Here is a 23776-nt window from a genome sequence, read left to right on the forward strand (position 1 = left end):
GGAACATTATAAAGATTTTTAAAAATGCTCTAAGTGCACTAGAAGAAGCTCCTATACTTGTGCTTCTTAGAAGGCAGTACTGATAATGCACTGTATCAGTCAGAGAGACCTATGGTCATTGTGCTCAATAAATTTCTATTGAGTAACAATATAGATTCTGCCTTTGTTTCTACTATAACAAAGAACTATTATACTGACCTTTTTTTGGAGGGGTCAAGGGAAGCCTGAGAAGTCAGATTTGCAGGTGTGCTCCATTGGAGGCGTAGCAAAAGATGTCAGTTCTGTTTGCTAATCATCACTCAGACTGGCACTATAAAACAAACCTTGCCGAGGCAGGCATTGTGACATAGCGGGTTAAGCCGCCACCTGCCAACACCGGCATCCCATATGGGCGGGGTTTCGTATCCACTGCTCCAATTTCCATCCAGATGGCTCCCTGCTAATGTGCCTGGGAACGCAGAGGAAGGTGGCCCAAGTACTTGCGCCTCTGCACCAACATGGGAGACCCAGAAGCTCCTGGCTCCTGGCTTCAGCCTGTCCCTGCCCTGGCCATTGCAGCCATTTAGGAAGTGAATCATGGATGAAAGGTGTCTCTCTCTTTCTCTCTCTCTCTCTGTAACTTTTGCTTTTCAAAGAAAATCCTTACAAAATAGTAATAAAAAAAAAGATTAAAATGAACCTTGCCAAACTCAACCTACACCCAATTTCAAATAATCTGACCAAAACAGTCTAATGCTTTAGACACAAACAGAAAGTCAGGAAACATCAATCAAGCTAAATCCTCTTCTTGGTAAAACATACTATGATTTCAGATATGATTCTGGATTTATAACATTAAACATATTAAAAGGGGCCGGTGCTGTGGCATAGTGGGTAAAGCTGCCGCCTGCAGTGCCGGCATCCCATATGGGTGCCGGTTTGAGTCCTGGCTGTTCCATTTCCATTCCAACTCTGTTATGGCCTGGGACAGCAGTAAAAGATGGTTCAAGCCGGCGCCGCAGCTCACTAGGCTAATCCTCCGCCTTGCGGCGCCGGCACACCGGGTTCTAGTCCCGGTCGGGGCGCCGGTTCTGTCCCGGATGCCCCTCTTCCAGGCCAGCTCTCTGCTGTGGCCAGGGAGTGCAGTGGAGGATGGCCCAAGTCCTTGGGCCCTGCACCCCATGGGAGACCAGGAGAAGCACCTGGCTCCTGCCATCGGATCAGCGCGGTGCGCCGGCCGCAGCACACCAACCGCGGCGGCCATTGGAGGGTGAACCAACGGCAAAAAGGAAGACCTTTCTCTCTGTCTCTCTCTCTCACTGTCCACTCTGCCTGTCAAAAAAAAAAAAAAAAAAAAAAGATGGTTCAAGTCCTTGGGCCCCTTCACCCTCATGGGAGACCTGGAAGAAGCTCCTGGCTTCAGATCAGCACAGCTCCAGCCACTGTAGCCATCTGGGGAGTGAACCAACAGATGGAAGACCTCTCACTCTCTCTCTCTCTCTCTCTCTCTGTAACTCTGCCTTTCAAATAAATAAATATTAAAAAAATTTTTTTGACCCAAACAAACAAGTTCTTCTAAGACGACAGCAATAGTTTAAACCTAAAGGTCACAATCATTCCTGACACAAAATTATAATCATTTTCATTTCAAATAAATTCCATTTGAGAAGCTAATTTGTTATCAACTTCCCACTACTTTCTAACCATATCTTAAAAACAAAACTTGGCCGGCGCCGCGGCTCACTAGGCTAATCCTCCGCCTTGCGGCGCTGGCACACCGGGTTCTAGTCCCGGTTGGGGCACCGATCCTGTCCCGGTTGCCCCTCTTCCAGGCCAGCTCTCTGCTGTGGCCAGGAAGTGCAGTGGAGGATGGCCCAAGTCCTTGGGCCCTGCACCCCATGGGAGACCAGGAGAAGCACCTGGCTCCTGCCATCGGATCGGCGCGGTGCGCCAGCCACGTGCCTACCACGGCGGCCATTGGAGGGTGAACCAACGGCAAAGGAAGACCTTTCTGTCTGTCTCTCTCTCACTATCCACTCTGCCTGTCAAAAATTAAAAAAAAAAAAAAAACTCGGTGCTGGCACTATGGCATAGCAGGTAAAGCCCACATGGGTGCCAGTTAAGTCCCAGCTGTTCTACTTTCAATCAAGCTCCCTCCTAATGCACCAGAGAAAGCAGCAGAACATGGCCTAAGTCATTGGGCTCCTGCATCCTGGAGGAAGTTCCTGGCTCCTGGCTTCAGCCTGGCCCAGCTCCAGCCACTGCAGCCATCTGAAGAGTGAACCAGCAGATGGAAGATCGATCTCTTTCTGTGCCTCTGTGTCTTCTTTTCTGTAACTTTGACTTTCAAAAAAAATACAATTTTGTAAGATTTTATTTATTTATTTGAGAGGAAGAGTTATAGAGGGAAAGACAGAAAGAAAGGAGCCAGGAACTTCTTCTGGGTCTCTCACATATCGGTACATGGGCCCAAGGACCTGGGCCACCCTCTAATGCTTCTCCAGGCCATAGCAGAGCTGGATCATAAGAGGAGCAGCCTGGGCACTAATCAGTGCCCATATGGGATGCCAGCACCACAGGCAGTGGCTTAGCCTACTATGCCACAGTGCCACCGCCAGTAATCTTAAAAAAACATAAAAAGTCACCCATATCCAACAGAAAAGACTAAAATACATATTTGTACTATAAACAATCCAAACAGTTCTAACACGCATATATGTTAATGGGAAACAACAGTATTTTTGTCAGAAAAATGTACTCCCAGAAATGTACTGTGTACAAACAACCTTCAGTCTTTTTTAAATGAACTCATCATTTACTATTTAGCACCACAATGATAAAGAACCCAGTGACAATATTACAAGATCTTAAAACAAATGACTGCTTAGAAAAAATTAACCAGCAATGTAAGATGTTAAAGACATTCACTGAAAGCAGATATCCTAGGTGACAGTGACTATAAAAGTTTCAAAGCTGAAATAGTGAACTTTTTTTACCTGATGTTCTGCATGAATGTTATCCCCAGTAGGCCATCGATGTTTGCTATTATTATAGCCGCCTCCACCACTTCCTCCTCCCCCAAGCTGCTCACCATGCTGCCTCTGAAAGAAGTAGTCCACCATAGCGTCGTCCTGGGAACGGCCTGCAACTCCTATGGATCCTGGGACAGGGCTGGAGTGTGTCCCAGCGGCAAGAGCCTGATTTGCAGCTGGTTGTGGCTGCGCTTGCGACCCTGTTCCAGATGTCAAAACAACAGGCATGTTGGGATTAGCTGGTTCTTGAGGGTGATGTTTCAGGTGGGGGCTGAAAGAGTCCTGCCAAAGCACTGCTTTTCTTTTCAAGACACATGCAACGCTCATTCCACCAACACCTAAGGACAAACAAGTTACATATGGTTAACGTCTGCATCTCTAAAAACAGACACCACTATAAAAACGCGAACCCCGGGTTTTTTGCAGAACAATCATGCACAACCAGTTTTTACCAAACAATTAAAGTGTCATACAATATACATACAATTTCCTAAACTGAAACTTCCATTTTTAAGTGGCTGTGTGTAAAATAAATGGCATCAGGCACTTTGACAAGATATTGAGACCATGACTCAATACTGCAACTTTAGAGAAGCTTGTGTTGTTACCAAACAGTAGCAACAAAGAATTACACTTCAAATGAAGTCCTCTACCCAACTTATTTGCACCATAAGCCAACTTCAACAGTTTTTTGTTTTTTGGTTTTTTTTTGACAGGCAGAGTGGACAGTGAGAGAGAGAGACAGAGAGAAAGGCCTTCCTTTTCCATTGGTTCAACCCTCAATGGCCGCTGCGGCGGGCACGCTGCACTGATCCAAAGCCAGGAGCCAGGTGCTTCCTCCTGGTCTCCCATGTGAGTGCAGGGCCCAAGCACCTGGGCCATCCTCCACTGCCTTCCCGGGCCACAGCAGAGCTGGACTGGAAGAGGAGCAACCAGGACAGAATCAGGCGCCCCGACCGGGACTAGAACCTGGAGTGCCAGCGCCACAGGCGGAGGATTAGCCTAGTGAGCCGCTGCACTGGCCAACTTCAGCAGTTTTTATAGCTCAGATTGTCTAACTTGAAAGGATCCTTTAAGAGATCCAATATATTTGTAGGATACGCCTCTGAGAAACATTGTTAAGACCCTCTGACCAAGAATGGCAACAGAATCTTCTTAGCCCAAACCTCTCCTGAGCTGCTGTCCATGAGGGGAAAATAATCCAAGCTTTTTACCACCAATTTACAATTATAATTGTAATCACATTGTTATTACATAGTGCTTCAATTCCTATAAACAGTGTAAGAACAAACCAAACTCTACTAGTATGGAAACACTATAAAAACCAGAGGACTCAACATAGTAACAGTGTGATAAATACAAATATATTACAGACATTATCTTATCAAAATAACAAACAAAAAAAGAAAAACCCTGAAAGGTAAGGATCACTATCCTTACTCTGCAGAAGAAAACACTAAGGTACAGAAAGGTTACGCAATGTGCCCAAGGCCATTCAGCTAGTAAGCAACAGAGAAAAGATTCAAACTTTTCAAGTGTAGTTCTGTCTACCAACTCCTTGCTACTCCCCAGTAAGTCAACATTCTCACTGGGATCCTCTACTCTTACAGACTCTGAACAAAGGAGCTCTGAAGTGTTACTATGAAACATTACTAGTTAAGTTCCTTAACAATCAAAAACATTTTAACATAAAATAGAATACTTGTTGTCCTGTGGGCACTTAAAAAAAGGTACAAAGTAAATAAATAAGTTACCAATTAGGACCTATCTGCCACAGCACCTGGAGCCCACTTTGAGGACTAAGCTCTAAGCTCTAACAGTCACCGCTACATACTCCTTATCTTTCCCAAGTCTTACTGTGGTATTTGCAATAGAACTATTTAAAAAAAAAAAAAAAAACTACCATATCTCCTTGTTGGATTTTGTAAAACCTCCTGATACAGTAGTATTGGCTTCACACAACTAATTCATGTTTTTAGGTCAGAAGGAAAAAAACATTGTAAAAGTTAACAATTCCAATCCATCAGAACCTGCTTGTAGGATTCCAGTAGCCTGGCGGTCTAGTCCTCAGATTATGCTTTCGTGAACAAAATCTTGCCCATGCCCAAGCACCAGAAAGCCCAGGCTCTGCTTCACCCCTAGTGTTTGCAAAGTGAAAAGCCACTTAACGCCAACCCACATGATCTTCCAAAAAAGTTACCATCCTCTGATGAGCAATATTGGACAGTCCCATTTTCTCCTACAAGAGAACAGCCATCCTAACTTACTCTAGAACAGGCCACAAGTTCCAAAACCCAAGTTCTTCCACTTAAACCGACTTCCTGGGCCTATTTCCTTATTAAAATGGAGGAAATCCTTGCTCTATGTCTCACAATGTTTTCTGTTTTTTAAACAAAATAATACATTTCAGAGTTTTTGATCAGAGGAAGTCACCACGCCAAAGACCTTAGAAACTTAGTGACCACCACTTAAGGCAGTTGAGAGTTAGTCTCTAAGAGAACTCCTAAAATAGTAAATGCAATCTTTTCTGAAATAAGGACCTATCAAAATAGTTATCTAACAAGGAATTTCCATATGAAAAAGGAGTCTACCACTGAAACACGCTGAACACAACTTCATTCAAAAAGGAATGGGGCGGAGAGATTCCTATAAAATTGTTCAAACAAAACAACTGGTGTTTTGTAGGCCCTGAGACTTCCTGCTTTACCTAATGAGGCAAAGCAGTTTCTCAAACAAGAAAAAACCTGGCAGAAAGGGACAATCTGAAAGTGAGCAAATGCCTAACCAATTAACCTATGTCTTCAGTAGTTTTGTGATCCTAGCAACTACAGCACAAAAATTAAGGAGGCAGTCACCTAAATAACAGAAAACATTTAACTGCTGATCCCTTTTTAGGGAACTCTTAACATGCACTAAAAAGTTACATGCAGCATTTGAAATGGGTTTTTTTGTTTGTTTGTTTGTTTGTTTTTGTTTTTTATTTTTTTACAAATGACACCCTACACCAAGTATATTAAGCAACTAGAATTAAGGGCCAATCCTCTCTACCCTGTCACAGCTTTCATGCTGTTTACATCAAGGGGTTTTGTTTTGTTAATATCAGTAACAGAGTTTACTTCAAACAAAGGAACAGGGCTTAATCCATCTCTATAGTTCACCTTTTACTAAAATGCTTAGTGGTTGAAAAGGTGTTTATTTTTACCACACTGAACAAACATTCTGTGGTCATAAATTTATTTTAAAGCAGTTCGTCTCAAACCCAAACTAAACAAATTCCAACTTCAAAAAGCTGTGGCCTTGGACAAAAGGAATTCAAGTGTGGCTAAGGTAAAATACTAACTCAAAGTCCAGAATCCAGTGAGTATTTCTCAAAGACCCAGAGAGACAATCAACAGCCCTGGGAGTGTTTTCTAAAGTTAAAATCAGCAATGGATCAAAGGGTTTATTTAGCTTACTAAAACAGCAGCAGAACCCACTGATCTTGAAGGGGGCTTACTTGAGTTTTCCAGTGTTCTCACAGAACAAACAAAAAGCTACAGCTACAAACCTACAGTTTCAGAAGTAACTGACTTTAAAGCAGAAACTCCCCCAAAAGCCTCATAAAATCTTAACCATCTCAGTAATAAGTGCACAAAATGCCAACAAGAGCTAAGAACAGGATTTTCTCAATGGAACAATGAAGGGTAGCAATCCTCCGAGAAAACCTTCGCTGGTCATGCAGTGGGGGTCTGGGGGTTTCTTTTGTTTTTCAGGCGAGGGTGGGGGGACTTCACAGGAAGGGGTTACGAGAGCTGATTCCTCACTTGCCGTGGGAGTGGTCCTCCCAAATATAATAAATGACCTGTGTTTATCAAGCACTTCAGCGAGCACGGAAACTATCTAGGACCGTGTGGACGTTTTCCCTACTACCAAGGGGGGGAACTCCTCTTCGAGTTGAGAGGCAGACACCGACACGGAGAGGCTCAAAGAGGAGGAACCCCCTAAAAACACGGGTTCTCGCGGAAACAAAAGGCCACAAGCACCCGGGAGCCTACACAGCCACCGGAAACTTCCTGATGGCCACTTATGCACATTTAAGGCTTGCAAAGTTCCCCCCACGGTGGGTCTCGCCTGTGGCCATGGGCCACGGCCGCTCCTAAAGCCATGTATTGTTCCTCCTCCCTTGGCGCTGCCACGGAAGCGCAGGAAGTCGAAGGAATCCGGGGTGGCACAGAATTACACTCCACGGCCACACCGAAGACTCGGGGCTTCGCAAACCCATCGAAAAAAGCAACCCGAATGGCAACATCGATCTTCGGGGGCTGCCAACAGGGCCGAGCACAAACTGAGAAGCACCTCTGTGCCCCGAGTCCGGGACTAAAGCCCCGGCCCTCGCCTCGCTTCGACCCCGCTCCCCACCCCCTCCCTCCTCTGATAACAATAGGGGCCTTGCTGCTGACTCCAAAACATGTACGAGGAACAGCGAGTGAGAAGCCTCAGCCAGGGCCCCGGCGGCTTTTCCAAAGCCCTTCTCACCCCCCCAATCGCTCTCAAACACCAATACGAAGGGACAGTCTGCTCGCTAGGGGTCCGGAGCAGCGTTTGGAGCCGGCGGGGTGCGGATACTCACGGGCGGAGCGGTAGGATGAAGATGGATTTCAGCCCCCCGATCTTCTCTCTCCGGCGCTCTCGCTCCCCCTTACCTTTCACTCCAACAACATGGCGGCCCACTGGGGACTGGGCTGCCGCGGTGCATCATGGGATAGGCTCTGGCCCCGGCTCCGGCGGTGGCAGCGGCATGTGCGGAGCAGGCAGGCGGCTCTGGAACAGGTTGCCTGGTTGCCATGCCAACCCAGGGCCTGCTTGAACTCGGGAAACTCGCAGGCAACACCAGCACTGCGCGCGCGAGCGAGCGAGCGCACGCCCGCCCGCCAGCTGGCCGAGCGCGCGTGGCCGAGGCCGGAAGGCGGGGTCCCCGGGCCGGCCGCTGGGCGCGCGCGGGCCCGGACGTTAGAGCCCTTCCCGGGCTGTCCCCGGCTCTGCGGCGGCTCTCGGGCTGGAGGCCTGCTGGCCGCTACCTGCCTCCATGTCCCCGCTGTGAAGCGCAGGGGGGGACGTGGAACTCCCTGTGCAGTGCTTCTCAGAGCCTAGGATTTTTAGCAACAGGCTCGCAGGGTGGTTCGCCAGATCCGGCGCAAAATGGAAGGGTGAGGTCCCTTGTTCAGAAAGGGTTACAGGCTTCAAACCGGCCACAGCGGGACATTACAACAGGAAGCCCACCCCCCCACCACCCCGCGCCTGAGCCCTCTGTCTTGATTTGGCTGTTGTCACTCTGTCCACTCTGGAAAACGAGCGACAGAGTAGCCATCGATGGAAGGAACTTCTCAAACGATCAGATACTGTGACGCTATCTGGGACTGAACTCAGCGTGCCCTGCAGACGGGAGCCCTCGCTGTACTGTAGCAAACCCGAGGCAAAGATGCTAGGGCGGAGGCAGTCCTGGGACTGGAGGGAAGAAAGTGGTTATCACGAAATCAAAGTCAACAGATATAAAGATTGAAAGAAATCTAAACACGCGTGCAAAAAAGGATACCACCGACAAAGTAAAAAGAGAAAATGGCCAAAAATGCTGTGTGCGTGCTGTATTACAGCTCCTCATGACAAATACCCAACTTCACTGAGCCACGCCACCACCACCCCCAAATCAGAAAGACAGACAAAACAAAATCACACATGGCCAACCAAGGGCTGGAAGAACAGGCTGGTGGAGCAGGTGGGGTTTCTTTCTGGGATGTTGAAAAAGTTATAAAGTTACATTGTGATGATGGTTGCAAAACTCTGTGACTAGACAAGAGCTACTGAACTGTGCACTTTGAATTTTATGATACATGAACTTTATCTCAAAGTTGTAAAAGATAAGGAAAAATAATAAAAGAAATGGTAATTTGAAATATAATAACTTACATCTATTTAACACCTTGGCCAAAATTAAAGTGATTATTAACATATTTTTTGCAAATATGAGAGGAAATTAATCATATTGTTTAAATTGTTTGAGTATATATCAGTTCTGATTATTTTTTCAAGAATGTGACTTGTGGGGCCAGCCACATGACCCAGAAAGTTAAGCTGCTACTTGCCGGCATTCCACATTGGAGTGCCCATTCCAGTCCCTGCTGCTGCCTTTCAAATCCAGCTCCCGGCTGACGCTGGCCATAGCTCAATAGGCTAATCCTCTGCCTGCGGCGCCGGCACACCGGTTCTAGTCTCGGTTGGGGCGCCAGATTCTGTCCCGGTTGCCCCTCTTCCAGGCCAGCTCTCTGCTATGGCCCGGGAGTGCAGTGGAGGATGGCCCAAGTGCTTGGGCCCTGCACTCCATGGGAGACCAGGAGAAGCTCCTGGCTCCTGCCTTCAGATCAGAGCGGTGCGCCGGCCGCAGCGCGCCAGCCGCGGCAGCCATTGGAGGGTGAACCAACTGCAAAGGAAGACCTTTCTCTCTGTCTCTCTCTCTCACTGTCCACTCTGCCTGTCCAAAAAAAAAAAAAAAAAAAAAAAAAAAAAAAAAAAAATCCAGCTCCCTGCTAATGCGCCTGGGAAAGCAGTGGAAGATGGCCCAAGTGTTTGGGCCCCTGCCATGCACATAGGAAACCAGGATGGGGTTCCTGGATCCTGGCTTCCACCTAATCTAGACCTGGCTGTTATAGCCATTTGGAGAATGAACAATTGGATAGAAGGTCTCTCTGTCTCTCATTCTCTGTGTTGCTCTGCCTTTCAAATACATACTCTTTTCAAAAGGACTGTATCTTGGGGCTGGCACTGTGGTGTAGTGTGTAAAGCTCCACCTGCAGTACCAGCACCCGATATGGGCACCATTTGAGACCTGGCTGCTCCACTTTCCAACCAGCTCTCTGCTATGGCCTGGGAAAGCAGTAGAAGATGGCCCAAGTCCTTGGGCCCCTGCACCTGTGCAGGAGACCCGGAAGAAGCTCTGGCTCCTGGCTTAGGATCCGCGCAATTCTGGCCACTGCAGCTAATTGGGGGAGTGAACCAGCAGATGGAAGACCTCTGTCTCTCTGCCTCTCCTTCTCTCTATGTGTAACTCTGACTTTCAAATAAATAAATAAATATTTTAAAAAAGAGTATCTTGTCTTAAATATGAGGGTGAGATTTTCATTTCTTAACAAAGCAGGGAGCATAAATATCCTGATCTCTGCTCTTCTCTGGCTGTGTGACTTTGGGCGAGTCTAGGAGTCAGCTCCCTCACCTGTAAAATAAAGGTATCAACATATATAAAGTGTCTAATGAAGAGTTAGTATCAATAAATGTAGCTGCTTTGTTATAATTCTTTAAATTGTTATATTCACTTCTGGTTCCCCAGAGACCAAATTAGACCAGGACAGGCATTAAGTGTATATCAAATGTTAGCTAAATAAATGAATCCAATGATTAGAATTTCAAAACTTGACATTGTGGCGCAAAGAGTTAAAGGCCCAGCCTGCAGTGCCAACATCCCATATGGGCATGGGTTCAAGTCCTGGCTCCCCGACTTCCAATCCAGCTCCCTGCTAATGTACCTGGGAAAGCAGTAGAAGATGGCTCAAGTGCTTGGGCACCTGCAACCACGTGGGAGCTCCTGGCTCCTGGCTTCAAGGTAGCCCAGCCCCAACTGTTGCAGCCATTTCAGGAGTGAACCAGTGGACGTAAGATCTCTGTCTCTCCTTGTCTCTCTGTGAGTCTGCCTTTCAAATAATTTTTTAAATTTTTTTTTATTTTATTTGACAGATAGACAGTGAGAGAGAGACAGAGAGAAAGGTCTTCCTTCCATTAGTTCACCTCCAAATGGCTGCTATGGCCAGTGCCATGCTGACCCAAAGCCAGGAGCCAGGTGCTTCTTCCTGGTCTCCCACATGGGTGCAGGGGCCCAAGGACCTGGGCCATCCTCCACTGCCTTCCCGGGCCACAGCAAAGAGCTGGACTGGAAGAGGAGCAACCGGGACTAGAACCTGGCGCCCATATGGAATGCCGGCACCGCAGGCAGAGGATTAACCAAGTGAACCACGGTGCCAGCCCCCCAAATAAATAAATACTAAAAAAAGAGAGAGAGAGAATGTCAGCACTGAAGTGCAACAATCTTATAAGAAATGTGTTGTATTCAGACATCCAGCTCTGGAAAAAGACAAGAAATTACTTGCTTAATCTCTCTGAGGTTCTGTGTTCCCCCTGCACTGTGTGGTTAATATAATAGCAAAAATAGCAGTAAGTGAAATAAAGCAGATAAAGTAGTAAGCCCCATGGGGCCAGGACACTGCAAAGTGCTGGGCAGCCATAATAGGAAAGCAGGCAGGAGAAAAAAGCGTAACAGACATGAGAAAGTTACAAAGTTTTCAAAATCTTACCAGGCTCTGGGTGCCGTGATTTCATCCAGAGCTCCATGACTAATCCTCCGGTTTCATTACTCATATATACAGAATCCACTGTCAAGTCAGCCACAGCCATGTGGTACCAGCCTCCAGGCACCTCAGCCAAATTGTGCAATCATGGCAGAATACTTGTCACCCATCTCAGAGCTCCCTTAAGGAATTGCTTTCAAAGGGCCTGACATCCCGCCCAGCCCCCAAGTAATCCCATCGGAGCATTTTCTCCAGCCAACTCAGAAGACTACCCTGTTATACAATGTTTGCTTATGTGCCATGTGCAATCCTAAGATTTTTATATTCTTTGTTTTGTTTAAAACTCCCAAAATAGGGGCCGGCACTGTGGCATAGTGGGCTGAGTCTCCACCTGCAGTGCTGGCATCCCATATGGGTGCCAGTTCATGTCCCAGCTGCTCCACTAACAATCCAGCTCTCTGCTATGGTCTGGGGAAGCAGGGAAAGCTGACCCAAGTCCTTGGGCCGCTGCACCTGCATGGGAGACCTAGAAGAAGCTCCTGGCTCATGGCTTTAGATTGGTCCAGCTTCGGGCCATTGGGGCCATTTGGGGAGTGAACCAGTGGATAGAAGACCTTTCTTTCTGTCTGTCTGTAACTCTGTCTCTCAAATAAATTTAAAAAATAAATCTTAAAAAAAAAAAAGCCTCCCAAAATATTGGGGCAGATATTTGGCCCAAAGGTAAAGACACAGCTTGGGATATCTGCATCCATACTGAAATGTCTGGGTTCGAGTCCCAGCTCTGCTTCTAATTCCAGCTCCTTGCTTATGTACACTCTGGGAGGCAGCAAATGATGATTCAAGTACTTGGGTCCCTGCCACCCACATGGGAGACATGGATTGGGTTCAAGGCTTCTGGCTCCAACCTGGCTGAGTCCTGCCTGTTGCAGGCATTTGGGAAGTGAAACAGCAGATAAAAAAATCTCTTTTCCTTCTCTTCTTTCTCATTCTGTCTACCTTTCAAATAAATGAAAATAAAAACTCTGAAGATACCTGTGATATGAATAAAATTCTTATATCCCAGGAAAGCTTGGGGAGGTTAAGAAACTGGATTGGCATTTGTCCAAACACATTCTCCCAGGTGAGGCGCTGGGGGTTGTAGGCAAGACGAGCTCAGAATCATGCCTGAAAGCTGGGAATCCTCATAGTTCATCTGGCTGAACTCATACATGTAAACAGATCGTTTCGTCGGTCTTTGGGAGTTTGGGAAACAAATTCTGACCAAGCTGACCTAGAGAAGGGATTAGGGCGGCCAGATCTGAGATGCGTATTTTAATCTGATCAGAGAAGCCTCATCTGCTTGGTTGTGATCTGATTAGAATGAAACCCACAGAGATCTCAAAACAGAAATTTTTAGTAAAGGCCATTCAAGAAACTCTTGGTTCAGGAATCTCAAGTGTTACCTCTTCCTTCATACGACTGTAGCACTGAAAGTAGTCTCTGAGGTTTACTGAATGAACAAACGGCAATACAATTCCACAGATTTCATTCTCTCTTACAAGCAACCACTACTGGCTTGTAGAAGTCATTAGGATGTGATATTTGTAAACTGTAAGGTATTTTCAAGCAGAGAATGGAATTGGATCCCCAATTTTCTAGAAGGAAATTTTGTTACCAGTGTTAGTTTGAGTTATTTTTACAATTGTTGTACCTGTTCTTTGTATATTTGTAGACTCTCCTTTGGGTATGCTTCTGTTCCTTGTTTCAATGCCTGGGTAATTGTTACCTGTTAGCATTTCCACTGTCATTTTGTTTCTCAGTAGCTCATTTTTCTCAGAGGAAATGGGGATGTGGGAGAGTGGAGGAACATGGGTTTGGGGTTCAAGTAATGGTAACTAAGTAATGTTTTTTTTTTAAAGATCCATTTTATTTATTTGAAAGGCAGAGTTATAAAGACAGAAAGACAGAGAGAGAAAGAGAGGTCTTCCATCCCCTGGTTCACTCCCCAAATGGCTGTAACAGCCAGGCCAGGTCAGGCCAGGCTGAAGCCAGGAGTCACGAGCTTCTTCTGGGTCTCTCATGTGGGTGAAAGGGTCCAAGCACTTGGGCCATCTGCTACTTCTTTCCCAAGTGCACCATTAGCTGGATCAGAAGTGGAGCAGCTAGGACTTGAACTGGCTCCCATATGGGATGCCAGCACTGCAGACAGTGGCTTAATTTGCTATTCCACAGTGCCAGCTCCTTAAGTAACATTTTTAAGATGTATTATTTATTTATTAGAAAGATACAATGGCGGAGAGAGAGAAAGATCTATCTTCTGGTTCATTCCCCCAATACCAGCAACAGCCAGGACTAGACCAAAGCCAGGAGCCAGGAATTCCATCTGGGCCTCTCATGTGAGTGGCAGGGGCCCAGGTACTTCTGCCATCATCCCCTGCCTTCCTAGGCACATAAGCAGGGAGTTGGATTCGAAGTGGAGCAGCTGGGCCTCAAACCAGCGCTCACATAAAAATCTGTTACACCTCAACATCAGTCCCACTGACTAGGTAATTCTGACCAACCTTCTTCTGACTGAGAAAACTAGTAAGATTGGAAAAACATAGAAATCTCTGCTTGAGGGGCTGGTGCTGTGGCGTGTTAGGCTAAGCCTCCACCTGCAGGGCTGGCATCTCACATTGGTACAGATTCCAGTCCCAGCTGCTCCACTTCCAGTCCAGCTCCCTGCTAATGGCCTGGGAAAGCAGTGGAAGAAGACCAAAGTCCTTGGGCCCCTGCACCTGCATGAGAGACCCAGAATAAGCTCCTGGTTCCTGGTTTCGGATCAGCTCAGCTCTGGCCTTTGAGGCCATCTGGGGAGTGAACCTGCAGATGGGAGACCTTTCTCTCTGTCTCTCCCTCTCTCTGTCTATAACTCTACCACTCAAATAAATAAATAAGCCTTTTTTTAAAATCTCTGCTTGAGGGGTTGGCATTGTGGCACAGCAAGTAAAACTGCTGCTTGCATCACCAGCATCCCAAATCAGAGAACAGTTTCAAGCTCCAGCTGTTCCTCTTCTGATCCAGCTCCTTGCTAATGCATCTTGGGAAAGCAGCAGAAGATGGCCCAACTGCTTGGGCCCCTGCCACTGCATGGGAGACCAGGATGGAGTTCTTGGCTTTTGGGTTTTTCCTAGCACACCCATTTGGAAAGTGAACCAGTGGATGAAAAATCAGTGTGTGTGTGTGTGTGTGTAAGAGTGCCTGTCAAATATAAATATGTAAATCTCATTTTTAAATCACTGCTTGCTATTACTGGAAAACTAGCAAGTTAGTGAATATATTACTGAGGGGCTGGCGCTGAGGTGTATCAAGTTACCAGAGGCAGCAGCATCCCATGTGGGCACAGGTTCAAGTCCTGGCTGCTCCACTTCTGATCCAGCTCCCTGCTAATGTACCTAAGAAAGCAGTGGAGAATGGCCTGGGTCATTGGGCCCCTGCACCCACATGGGAGACCCAGAAGAGGTTCCTGGATCCTGGCTCCAGGCTTTAGCCAGACCTAGCTGTTGAGGCCATTTGGGGAACGAACCAGTGGATAGATGGAACTGCCAGGGTACACACCACTGCTGAGTGGTGTTTTTAGCAGCCTTGATTGGTTATAGGAACAGAGACTGGAATCTAGAACCTTCTAAAAGAAAGAACACTTGGTGAGCAATTCCCAGTTTTGGGATCCTGAAGATCTGCACCCTAAAAGTAAAGATGGAGGAAGCATTTGGCCTAGTAGTTAAGATTCCTGCATCCCAGAGGCCAATGCTGTGGTGTAGTAGGTTAAGCATCCACCTGAGGTGCCACATCCCATATGAGCATTGGTTCAAGTCCTGGCTGCTCCTCTTCTGATCCAGCTCTCTGCTATGGCCTGAGAAAGCAGTGGAAGAGGGCCCAAGTATTTGCACCCATGTGGGAGACCCAGAAGAAACTCCTAACTCCTGGCTTCAAATCTGGGGAGTAAACCAGTGGATGGAGGATATCTCTTTCTCTCTCTCTCTCTCTCTCTCTCTCTCTCTCTCTCCTCTCTCCCTCTCTCTCTCCCTCTCTCCCTCTCTCCCTCTCTCCCTCTCTCCCTCTCTCCCTCTCTGTAACTCTGCTTCTCAAGCAAATAAATAGATCTTTTTTTTTAAGTGTAAAATTTCTTATACAAATAATTCCTGGATTCTTTATCAGAGCACCTGGGTTCCAGTTCTGGCTTTGCTCTCAATTCCAGCTTCCTGCTAATGTAAACTATGAGAGGCAGCAGACGATGGCTCGAGTGGGTGGGTCTCTGTCGATTGAGTTCCCAGCCCTGGCTTTAACCTGGCCCAGCCCCAGCCATTGCAGGCATTTGGGTAGCAAACCAGTGGATGAGAGCTCTCTTTTTCTCTCTCTGTATCTCTCTGCTTCTCAAATGAAAATAAATAAATGAATAAATAAATAAAAGTAAAGCTGAATAGAGTACACATGCCTTTACAGAGATTGTAAACTCAGCTTCAATTCTCTCAAATCTTTATATTGTATTAAGTTGATCCCAGAGTACCTGGCAGAAACCAATTCTCTCTAGATAAAGATATTATCATCCTACACCTCAAATTCTTTATTTTTTTAAAGATTTGTTTATTTATTATTTGAAAGGCAGAGTTACAGAAAGGCAGAAGCAGAAAGAGAGACATCTTGTATCTGCTGGTTCACTCCCCAAATGGCCACTGTAGCCAGGGCTGAGCCAATTCAAAGCCAGGAGCCAGGAGCTTCTGCCAGCTCTCCTACATGGGCGCAGGGGCCAAGGACTTGGGCCATCTTCTACTGCTTTCCCAGGCCATAGCAGAGAGCTGGATTGGAAGAGGAGGAACCAGGACTCAAACCAGTGCCTATATGGGATGCTAGCACTGCAGGCAGCCCAGTGCCAGCCCCTCTCAAATTATTTCTGTAAATAATTGCACAAATATAATTTTCAGGCCAGCGCCGTGGCTTAACAGGCTAATCCTCCACCTTGCGGCACTGGCACACCGGGTTCTAGTCCCGGTCGGGGCGCCGGATTCTATCCCGGTTGCCCCTCTTCCAGGCCAGCTCTCTGCTATGGCCCGGGAAGGCAGTGGAGGATGGCCCAAGTCCTTGGGCCCTGCACCCGCATGGGAGACCAGGAGAAACACCTGGCTCCTGGCTTCGGATCAGCGTGATGCGCGGACCGCAGCGGCCATTGGAAGGTGAACCAATGGCAAAACGGAAGACCTTTCTCTCTCTCTCTCTCTCTCTCTCTCTCTCTCACTATCCACTCTGCCTGTCAAAAAAAAAAATATATATATATATATAATTTTCAGCCCACATACAAAACTGATCACATATATTCATACTAGAAGACAAGAAAATATGAACAAAACTCAGGAGAAAAATAAAACATTAAAAAGGGCATATATAAACCAAGGGCCTATGTGAAAACCAGATACTGGAGTCCTGGGGTCATTTATTATATTCAAGAAAGTAGGAGCTGGCATTGTGGTTGAGGGTAAAGCTGCCACCTGCCATCATCTTGGCATCCCATGTGGGTGCTGGTTCAAGAGCTGGCTGCTCCACTTCTGATCCAACTCCCTGCTACTGTGTCTGGGAAAGCAGCAGAGGATGGCTCAAGGAACTTGGAAGAAGCTCCTGATTCCTGGCTTTGGCCTGGCCTAGACCCAGCCATTGTAGCCATTTGGGGAGTGAACCAGCAGATGGAAGATTTCTCTTTGTCTCTTCCTCTCTCCCTGTAACTTTGCCTTTCAAATAAATAAAAAAATCTCAAAAAGAGAGAGAGAGAGAGAGATTAGAGAGAGATCTTCTTTCTGCTGGTCACCCCACAAATGGCCACAACAGCCAGGGCTGGGCCTGGCCAAGGCCAGGAGCCAGGAGCTTCTTCTAGGTCTCCCCTGTGGGTGCAGGGGCCCAACTACTTGGACCATCTCCTGCTGCATTCCCAGGCCATGGCAGAGAGCTGGATCAGAGGTGGAGCAGCTCATATGGGATGTTGGCACTCATATGGGATGCTCATATGGGATGTTGGCACTGCAGGCGGCAGCTTTACCTGCTACACCACAGCACTGGCCCCAATAAATAAATATTTTTTAAAAAGAATAAGAAGGAAATAAAGTAAATAGGAGATTGCTAATTTTGGCGTAAAAGTGGAAAACATGCAAGGTGCCCCATAGGAGAAATTCTGTAATGGGACAATATAATAACCAAATGGATTGGATTTTACAGCAGATGAAATACTGATGAAGACAGATATAGTGAATTTAGAGATTAGTCAAAGAAAATGTCTAGAACGTAGCATTGTGGCAGAGCAAGTAACGCCACCGCCTGCAGGGCCAGCATCCCATATGGATGCCGGTTCGAGGCCCAGCTATTCCACTTCTGATCTAGCTTCCTGCTAATGTGCCTGGGAAAGCAGTGGAGGATGATCCAAGTCCTTGGGCCCCTGCACTCATATGGGAGACCTGAAAGAAGTTCCTGGTTCCTGGCTTCAGCTTGGCTCAGCCCTGACCATTGTGGCCATTTGGGGAGTGAATCAGCTAATGGAAGATTTCTCTCTCTCTCTCTCTCTCTCTCTCTCTCTCTGCCCCTCTCTCCCTCTCTCCCTCCCCCCTCCCTCTGCCTCTGCCTTTCCCTCTCCTTTTCTCCCTATCTCTGTAACTCTGCCTTTCAAATAAATAAAATAAGTATTTTTTAAAATGTCAACGTGGGGGAATGGCATTGAGGATCAGCAGATGGGGATGCCTGCTCCTCTTACTGGAGTGTCAGTTCAAATCCCCCTGTGCTAAGCTTCTGATCCAGCTCCCTGCTGGATGTGTGTGGGGAGCAGGATGGGAGGCTGATGGTTCAACTACTTGGGTTCCTGTCATCCAAGTAGGAGACCAAAATGGAATTCATGGCTCTTGCCTTTCTGGCCCTGTCCCAGCTATATTGGACACTTGGGGAGTAAACCAGCAGACAGATACTCTCTCTCTTTCTGTCACTCTACCTTTCAAGTGAATTTAAAAAAAAGTCAACATGGGCTTTGGCTGAGAAGTTAAAATGCCATTTAGGATGCCTGCATCCCGTATCCCAGTGTTTGGAATTGATCACCCACCCTGGCTCCTCACTTCAGCTTCCTGCAGATACAGACACTGGCAGGCAGCAGTGATGGTTTAAGTAACTGAGTTCCTGCCTCCCACATGGAAGACCTGGATTGGGTTCCCAGCTCTTGCCCCAATCATTGCAGGCATTTGAGTTTGTACCAGTGGATGAGATCTCTCTTGGTCTCTTTTATTTTTTTTTAAATATTTATTTATTTATTTAAAAGGCAGAGTTACAGAGAGGCAAGACACACACACACACACACAGAGAGAGAGAGAGAGAGAGAGAGAGAGAGAGAGAGAGAGGTCTTCCATCTGATGGTTCACTCCCCAAATGGCTACAATGGCCAGAGCTGCACTGATCCAAAGCCAGGAGCCAGGAGCTCCCCCCAGGTCTCCCATGCAGATGCAGGACCCCAAGGACTTGGGCCATCTTCCCACTGCTTTCTCAGGCCATAGCAGAGATGGATTGGAAGTAAAGCAGATGGGACTCGAACCGGCGCCCATATGGGGTGCCAGCACTGTGGACAGAAGCTTTACCCACTATACCACAGTGCCAGCCCCTCAATCTCTTTCTCTCTGTTTCTCTCTGTCTCTCTGCCTCGCAAATAAACAAATAGAAATTTTGGAAGAAAACGAAATAAAAAATTGTTAACTTATCACAGGGGAGGTAGGCACTTGATGCCGCAGCTAAACCGCCACTTGGATGGCCACATCCCATTTCAGTTCGAGTCCTGGCTCTGTTTGCAGTCCCAGCTTCCTGATGATGCACACCCAGGGAATCAGTGAGTCATGGCTCAAATACTTGGCTCCGTGACACCCATGTGGGACACCTAATTTGAGTTCCATGTTCTTTGTCAGCCTGACCCAACTCCAACTGTTGCAAGTATTTAGGGAATGAACCAGCAAGAGGAAAATCTGTCTATGTTTTTCCCAATGTCTCTGTCTATGTTTCTCTTACTTACAAATCAATAAAAATAAATAAGTAAAAATATTAAAATTATCATAGGTTGATTTACTGTAATTGATTAGTAATTATATAATCATTTAGCAAAAATGGAGGCTAAAATTCAGTACATCATATCTGAGATAAATCATTCCAAAGTCCACTTGCCCGATGTATTTGAATTACCCATTTTTTTTTTGGGGGGGACAGGCAGGGTGGACAGTGAGAGAGAGAGAGAGACAGAAAGGTCTTCCTTCCATTGGTTCACCCCACAATGGCCGCTGTGGCCAGCGCACCACGCTGATCCGAAGCAGGAGCCAGGTGCCTCTCCTGGTCTCCCATGCGGGTGCAGGGCCCAAGGACTTGGGCCATGCTCCACTGCACTCCTGGGCCACAGCAGAGAGCTGGACTGGAAGAGGAGCAACCGGGACAGAATCCAGCGCCCCGACCGGGACTAGAACCCTGTGTGCTGGCGCCGCAGGCAGAGGATTAGCCTAGTGAGCCGTGGCGCCAGCCTGGATCACCCATATTTTTCTGGATTGTTAAAAAAAAAGAAAGACTGCGGTCAACATTGTGTCATAGAGGGTAAAGCTGCCACCTGCAATGCCAGCATCCCACATGGGCACTGGTTTGTGTCCTGGTTGCTCTATTTCTGATCCAGCTCCCTACTAATAGTCTGGGAAAAGCAGTGGAAGATTGCCCAAGTGTTTGGGACCCTGCCAACTAGGTAGGAGACTAGGATGGAGCTCCTGGCTCCTGGCTTCTGCCTGGCCCAGAGCTGGCTGCTGTGGCCATTTGGGGAGTGAACCAGCAGAATAGAGAACCCTCTCCCTGTCTCTGTAATTCTGTCTTTCAAAATAAACAAATAAATGTTTGAAAGGGAAAGAATAGCAAACTCCAGGTTTTGCACTTCTTTAAAATTTTAGCTTTATTATTAACCTGGCAAGATCAAAAAGAAGTTTGAAAATAAACAAGCTAACTTCTACTTTGTTTGATTTTACTGGAATGTATGAGTAACTTAAGTGGAAAGCAAAAAGGTTCTTCCTGCAGCTATATTGTCAAAACATCTAGAGCAAGTTCCCTAGTTAGGAGAAAATGATGTAATGTCTGGGATCTGCTTCAGAATAGTCTGAATCAGGGGAAGTACTCATAGAAGGGGGTCTAAATGAAGCAAGATCGACTGTGAATTGATGATTGTCGAAGTTTAAAAGTGAATATAGGGCGGCCGCAGCGCACCGGCCACAGCGGCTATTGGAGGGTGAACCAACGGAAAAAGGAAGACCTTTCTCTCTGTCTCTCTCTCTCTCTCTCACTGTCCACTCTGCCTGTCAAAAAAAAAAAAAAAAAAGAGCAAAAAAAAAAAAAGTGAATATAGGGGAGTTTCGTTTCAGTATATTAAGAGAAAAGGCCAAGAACAGACAAGACTTTTTTTTTTTTTTTTTTTTTTTTAGTGAATATTGATTGATTAATTTGAAACAGAGAGACAGAGAGAGGGCAAGATCTTCTGTCCAATGGTTCACTCCCCTAAATGGCCACAATGTCCAGGACTGGGCCATGCTGAAGCCAGGTGCCAAGAACTCCATGCTGATCTCCCATGTGGGTATCAGGGGCCCAAACACTTGGGCCATCCTCTGATGCCTTCCCAGGCACATTAGCAGAAAACTCAACCTACAGTGGAACAACTGGGGCTGGGGCTGTGACGTGGCAGGTAAAGCCTCCACCAGCAACACTGGCATCCCATATGGATTTCAGTTTGAGTCCCAGCCACTCCACTTCTGATCCATCTCCCTGTTAATGTGCCTGGGAAGACAGCGGAGAGTGGCACAAGTGCTTGGGCTCCTGCACCCACATGGGAGACCTGGAGGAAGTTCCTGCCTCCTGGCTTTGCATCAGCCCTGCTCCGATGCCTATGCCATTTGCCGAATGAACCAGTGGTGGAAAAGTTTCTCTCTCTCTCTCTCTCTCTCTCTCTCTCTCTCTCTTTCTTCATAACTCTGCATTTCAAATAAATAAAATTTTTTTAAAAAAAAGTGAAGCAACTGGGACTCAAAACAGCATTCTGATATGCAATACAAGCATTATAAGTGGCAGCTTAACCTACTGTATCGCAACACCAGCCCCAGGTTCATGATTTTAAAGTGAATTTCTTCTAAGTTTCCATAATAGTTGTAGTTTTTTGTTGATGCTGTCTTTAGGTCATGCTTTTGATTGTTATTTATGTGGGATTTTGTAAAAAAAAAATATTTTTCTTGCACTTATTGAAATGATTATATGATTTTTTTTTTCAAAGAAATATTTACTTATTTGAAAAACAGAGAGAAAGAGAGATCCTCTGTCCACTGATTCACTCCCCAAATGGTAACAGCAGCCAGGATTGTGTCAGGCTGAATCCGGGATCCCAGAACCCTGTCCAAAGCTCCCCAGTGGGTGACAGGGGCACAGGTACACGGGCCATTTTCTGGGCATTCCCAGGCACCTGAACAGGGAGCAGGAGCTGATGTGGAGTAGCCAGGATGCTAACTGGCACTCTACATGGATGTGGGTATCCAAAGCAGCAGTTCAACACGCTATACCACAATGTCCTCCCCCATGTTTCTCTCTTTATATTTTTATTTATTTTCACTTGATTTGAAAGACAGAGAGAGATAGACATAGAGATTCTCCATCTGCTGGTTCACTCCCCAAATTCCTGCAGAAGTAGTAGCTTGGCCAAGCCCAAGCCAGGAGCCAGGACCTCAGTCTGGGTCTCCCACATGCATGGCAGGGACTCAACCACTTGAGTTGCCACCTGTGGCCTCCCCAGAGTCAGCATGAGCAGGAAGCTGGGATCAGGAGCAGAGCCAGGACTCGAACTCAGGCGCTCTCCTGTGGGATGCAGATACCCCAAGCACTGTCTTAACCAATAAGCCAAATGCCCATCCCTCTGTTCTTTGCCTGGATTTGGTGTTGAGTGTATATTGATCTCTTGGATTGGAGGTGGAGGGGGTATTCCCTCTTTTTCTGTTTAGGATGATCTGTTCCTTGAAAGTTGACAGAATTTGCCTGTAACACCATCAGACCCTGGTGTTTACAATGTTGGAAACTGTTTAACAACTGCTACCATTTAAAAAATATTTTTAGAAGGAATAATTATGGATTCACAGGAAATTACAAAAAAAAAAAACTGCACTGGAAAATCCCATGTATCCTTTGCCCTGTTTCCCCTGTGGTACCATCTGACATGACAATGGATAGCAAAATTTCAAAACTAGAAAATGGACCTTGAAACAGCTTATTCAGTTTTACAGGCATTCAGAGTGTGTGTGTGTGTGTGTACTTCTATGCAATTTTTACCACATATAAAGATTCATGTAGCCACCACCACAGTGAAGATACAGGCCTGGGGACGGGCACTGTGGCACAATGTTTTAAGTCACCACTTGCAACGCTGGCATCATACATTAGAGCACCGGTTCAATTCCTGGATGCTCCACCTCCCTGCTAATCCAGCTCCTTGCTAATGTGCCTGGGAAAGCAGCAGATGAGGGCCCAAATTCTCGGGCCCTTGACACCCACATGGGAGAGCTATATAGAGTTTTTGGCTCCATGGAATGGTTGTTGGGGACATTTGGGGAGTGACCCAATGATGGAAGATCTCTCTCTCTCTCATATGGCTTTTCATATTAATAAATAAATAAATGTTTTAAAAAGATACAGGACTGCCCCATCATAAGGGGTTAAGGTCTGCGTTAGCAGGAAGCTACAACCAGGAAGAAAGCCAGGCACTGAAACCAGACTTGGATTTTGAATATCCTAACCCAGTGTCTTAGGCACTAGTTCAAACACCTGCCACAAGAGTCAAGTCTTCCCTTGGTAAAGGTTTTACACCCAAACCCTTTGCAGTGTTTTTAGTGTACTCCTTTTAGATTATAAACAAAACCAAGAAACCCAATCACTAATATTGTAGTTATTGTAAATCTGGCCGATGTTATATGAAAAAAAGACTTAGGGGCCGGCGCACTGGCATAGTAGGTTAAGCCTCCACCTGCGAAACCAGCATCCCATATGCTTGGCTGCTTCTCTCTCAGTCCAGCTCTCTGCTGTGGCCTGGGAAAGCAGTGGAAGATGGCCCAAGTGCTTGGGCCCCTGCACTCATGTGAGAGAAGCAGAAGAAGCTCCTGGCTCCTGGCTTCAGATCAGCCCAACTCTTGCCACTGTGACCATTTGAGGAGTGAACCAGAAGATGGAAGTCCTTTCTCTTTGTCTCTCCCTCTCTCTGTCTGTAACTCTGACTCTTAAATAAATAAATCAATCTTTAAAAAAAAAAAAAAAAGACTTGCCGGCGCCGTGGTTCAATAAGCTAATCCTCTGCCTAGCTGCGCCGGCACCCCGGGTTCT

The 23776-nt window shown here is 46.5% G+C and overlaps 1 protein-coding gene across 1 annotated transcript in view; it reads right to left on the reverse strand.

The window, feature by feature from the left end:
• PUM1 (pumilio RNA binding family member 1) overlaps window positions 1-7731 on the reverse strand; it is a 154721-nt gene extending 146990 nt beyond the window's left edge. The window contains 2 exon segments of the mRNA XM_062190831.1: window positions 2976-3349; window positions 7621-7731. Coding sequence (XP_062046815.1) covers window positions 2976-3338 — 363 coding nt within the window. The 5' untranslated portion in view covers window positions 3339-3349; window positions 7621-7731.
• Window positions 7732-23776: the final 16045 nt, after the last annotated feature.

This window comes from Lepus europaeus, chromosome 5 (assembly GCF_033115175.1).
Source record: "Lepus europaeus isolate LE1 chromosome 5, mLepTim1.pri, whole genome shotgun sequence".
NCBI classification, from domain to species: domain Eukaryota; kingdom Metazoa; phylum Chordata; class Mammalia; order Lagomorpha; family Leporidae; genus Lepus; species Lepus europaeus.